This window comes from Monodelphis domestica, chromosome 4 (assembly GCF_027887165.1).
Source record: "Monodelphis domestica isolate mMonDom1 chromosome 4, mMonDom1.pri, whole genome shotgun sequence".
NCBI lineage: Eukaryota > Metazoa > Chordata > Mammalia > Didelphimorphia > Didelphidae > Monodelphis > Monodelphis domestica.
Window position 1 is genome coordinate 352,791,032 of NC_077230.1, and position 4,643 is coordinate 352,795,674.

The 4,643-nt window shown below is 34.9% G+C and overlaps 1 protein-coding gene across 1 annotated transcript; it reads right to left on the reverse strand.

Annotated features, from left to right (window-relative positions):
- Nucleotides 1-1,372: 1,372 nt before the first annotated feature.
- Nucleotides 1,373-2,317, reverse strand: LOC100020848 (olfactory receptor 52K2-like). Its single transcript, XM_001373160.2, has one exon. It carries the CDS (start codon nt 2,315-2,317, stop codon nt 1,373-1,375), a length of 945 nt encoding a protein of 314 aa, XP_001373197.2.
- Nucleotides 2,318-4,643: the final 2,326 nt, after the last annotated feature.

Genomic DNA, 4,643 nt, shown 5'->3' on the forward strand with positions numbered 1-4,643 from the left:
TATTTCCATGAGAGGGGATATGTTTGACCAAAGTCATATCTTTGGGATATTGTTTCCTGAAATAAGTTGGTATCAAGGATATCAGAACAAGTCACAGGAAGATACACCTCAAACATGGCAGAGGGGCTTAACACATGAGCCTAAAGATGATTCAAATCTTGCCTCCTGAGATATACAGATGTTGATAATAAGGTATTTTGAGGGGGGTCATCCTGAAGGGTAATATCCAATACAGAAGCCAGAAAGGAGATTCTTATTATGTTCAATGGCCCATTTAATGAAGGATTTGACTTCTGTAGAGATTCCTCTGTCTTCAAGGGAGAGTTTTCATGCTGGATTGCACAGTGGCAGGACAGTGATTTAAAATGAAGAGAGACTCTTAGAGTACAGATTTGATATAAAGGTAAAATAAGAGTGAAACTGAGTCGCATAATATAATAGATCAGTTAAAATTCATTTACATTTATCTACAGAAGGAATCATTAGAGGGTAGTATAATAGGTGTTTTCAAGGAAAAATTGAGTGGAAAGGGCACTGAATTTTGAGTCAGAAAATATAGGTGCAACAAATAAAATTCTACTACATAATAACAATAAGACAAAAGACTATCATACTTTCTAAGTCAAAATTGTGTGTGTGTGTGTTTGTATTCTTCATTACTGCAGCTCCTAGACCAATTCTGGGCTCACATATACACACATACATACATATCCACATATATGCATATTCATATACATACAAACACCTGTCTATATGTATATTAACATATGTAAATGCATGTAGACATGCATTTGTATGTATGATTTAAAGGGCTCCCAATTTGGCAAAAAGGGACTTTGATTTGTTTATTTTTAAGCACAGAAGATGCTTTGGTGCTAGAGAGAAGTAGATTTCAGCTTTACGCAGGGAAATACTTCTTGAGTAGAGGTATTCATATGTGAAATTGGCTGATACAGTAAATTCATTTATCACCATTGAAAGTCATACAATGTAATCTGGCTTTGTCTTGCCTCTGATACATACTGGTCATATGATATGGGTCAAATCATTTATTCTCTGTACCCAAGACAACTCCTGAAAACTATAGGATATAGAACATTTTAAGATCAGAATTTGTAGACAGAATTTGTTGATTAGGGGTCCACTAAACCAATTATATCAGAAGTTTATTTCTCCTAAAATGGGTTTTTTACATCTGGCAATTTTCCAGATTAAACAGTCTCTTAAGGTCAGACTTCAATTAATCATGGTAATTTTCATGACAAAAGAAAAACAAATACTCATAGACAATATGAAGTACTTGTCCATATGAAATTTTATGAATCTTTTGTGTTCACATTATCTGCCTTAGAGAATGAATTAATGATATTTTTTATAACTTTGAAGGACTTAGAATTTGTAGAAATCTTTCCCTTATCCTTTTTGTCATCAACCCATAAATTATGGGATTCAACATAGGTGGGACCAAGAGGTAAATGTTAGCCACAAAAATGTGCACATGGGGAGGAACATGGCGCCCGAATCTATGAGTGAGGAAGGAGAAGAAAGCTGGAGTATAACCAACTAAGATGGCACAAACATGAGAGCCACAGGTGCCCAGTGCCTTAAGCCGGGCAGCCTTTGAGGGGAGGCAGAAAACAGCATATAAAATAAGCACATAGGAACAAATTATCAATATGAAGTCCAGACCCCCAGTGAGAAAGGCAACTATTAGGCTATAAGTTCTGCGGACTCTGGTTTGGGCACAGGCCAACTTAATCAGAGCCATGAATTCACAATAGGTATGAGAAATGATGTTGGTCCTACAATATGGAAGCCATTTCAGGAGAAAGGGATGAGGGCTGAACAACAAAGCTCCTCGAAGGACAATAGCCAATCCAATTCCCACTATGACCTTATTGGTCAAGATTGTTGAATGTCGCAAGGGTTTACATATGGCCACATAACGGTCAAAGGCCATTGCTAAGATGAAACCAGATGCCATGCTGGATAGTGAATGGATTAGGAACACTTGGGTGAGGCAGGCTTCAAAATAGATTTCTCTGTCTTTGAACCAAAAGAGGCTGAGGAGCTTGGGCATGGCGGTGGTGCAAATAATTAGGTCAGCAGTTGCCAGCATGCAGAAGAAAAGGTACATGGGTTCATGAAGCCTAAGGTCACTTTTGATGATGAATAGAAGAGAGAAGTTTCCCAAAAGAGCTGACATATACACAAAGCAGAAGGGAATGGAGATCCAGATGTGGACTGTTTCCAGGCCTGGGATACCAATTAGAATGAAGGTGGCAGGATGTAAATTAGTCCAGTTAGAACTTGACATGATGATGCCTGACAATTGATTTTGGTTTGAAGGAGGATATTTTTGTACCTTTGGAATAAAAAAGATAATGATCATGAAGAGGTATGGTTACCAAGAAGCATCATTTGTGGAACTAAGAACTCATCAAATGGATATTTATCAAATCATAAATCACCTATCTATATATAATCTATACAACTAACTTCTTTTATTTTAATTAAAATTCAAACAAAATAAAATTTATAATTACCACACTGTCCAATGAAGTATTTTACTGTTTTATTCAATGTTACTAATACCTGTATGTATAGGTCATCCTATTTGATAGTATTCCTGCAGGTAACATAGTTTATCTAAACTCGGAATCTCCCAAAATGACTAACACAGAGACTCAAACAAGGAGTGTTTAGTAAAGGTTATTGAATTGAATTGACTGCACGTTACTCAGAGTAACTTTAATAATTAGAATCAAGATTAGTTTTCTGTTGAATATAAGTAGAATAATATTAGAATATCAGCTTTCCTTTGATGTGTTCAAGACATCAAGTCCAGAGTACGTGAATGAATAAAGTATGCAATAGCTGAACAACTGACAATGATCTCAAAGACTATGGAAGACCAGAGAGGTACCTATGCCAAAAGTATTTCAAATGTTCCATTGAAAAAGATGAAAGATGAACAGGATGTGGCAAAATTAGTATACTAATGCATTGCTATTTGAGTTGTGAAATGATTCAACCATTCTGGAGGGCAATTTGGAATTATTTCCAAAGAGTTATAAAACAATGCATACTCTTTAATCAAGTACTACTACTACTATTAGGTCTATATGCCAAAAATATTTATAGGTGCTCTTTCTGTGGGACAAAGAATTGGAAACTAAAGGGATGACCATCATTTGGGGAATTGCTGAACAATGACGGTAATGGAATACTATTGTGCTATAAATAATGATGAGGAACTAGAAAGACCTACATGATGTGATGTAGAGTGAAATAAGAAGAACCAGGAAAACATTGTACATAGTAACAGCAATATTGTAGAATGACTGAATGTGATAGACTTAGTCACTTCCAAGGATATAATAATTAAGGACAATTCTGAGTGACTTATGACAAATAATTCTTTCCACTCCAGAGAAAGAACAATTGGAGTTGAAATGCAAATGAAATAAAAAAAATTTCCATTTTTTCTGTTTGGATATGTGTTTTGGGGTTTGGTTTTATGAGATTATTCACTTATAAAAATAAACAATATGGAAATTTGTTTTTCATGATAATACATGTATAACCCAGATTGAATTGCTTGCCAGCTTTAGGTGAGGGGAAGGACAGAGTGAGGAAAACAATTTGGATAATATAACTTTGGAAAACTTATATGGAAATTTGTTGTGACATGTAACTGGTTAAAAAATTAAAAAGATGAAAGTTGAATTTACAAACTATTGGTTACTGAGCTGAGAAAAAGGCATCTTTCAGATTAATGTAAAGGAGAAAATCCTTGCCATTTTTTCCTGTTAAAATATTGAATGGATAGAACTTTATTCAATCTAAATTCCTCACTGTACAAGCTGAAACTGTTCTTTCCAAAGGCACCAGTAATCACCAAATTGCCAAGTTCAAGGTTTTGTTTTCTCCTCATCTTTCTGATCTTCTGTATCATACTTTGGTATTATCAGTCACAATCTATCTCCCCTTTAAGACTCTCTCTTCTATTGGATTGTTTCATCCTGATTCTTTTTCCTACCTTTCTGATTTCCTACCTGTCTTTCCTTGATCATACTACCTACACTTGATTATCTTCTAAGGGTCTATGCTCACTTCTTTTCTCTTTGCCATCTATACTTTCTCTTTTGTTGTTCCCATATGCTCTTGTGGATTCAACTCTTTATCTCTCTGCATGTTTTCCATATCTATATATCTTATTTTTATTTCTCCTTGGTCGCATATTAATAATTACCATTATACTTTTTGAAATGAATGTCCCATAATCATCTCAAATTCACCATGTCAAAGCAAGAACTCATAATTTTTCTCCCTGATCCCTTCCATTTATATATTTTCTAATTCCTATTAAAAATAACATCTTTCTTATCCTTGTTAAGGGCAAAACTATTCTCCCAGCCAATCATCAACGCTCTCAACCTTGATGTCATGTTTGACTCTTCACTTGCACTGACCCTACATATTCAACCTGTAAACTGATCTTCATTATATCAAAGTGTCTTCTATATTATTTCTTTTCTCCATTCACAGAGCCCCTACTCTTTGTGTAGGCCGCTATCATCCCATACCTAGAGCATTGTTTTTAAAAGCCTTCTAATAGATACCTATTATATCTATACACA

Coding starts and splice junctions, on each gene's coding strand:
- LOC100020848 (XM_001373160.2), bottom strand. CDS start 2,317: ATGTCAAGTTCTAACTGGACTAATTTACATCCTGCCACCTTCATTCTA.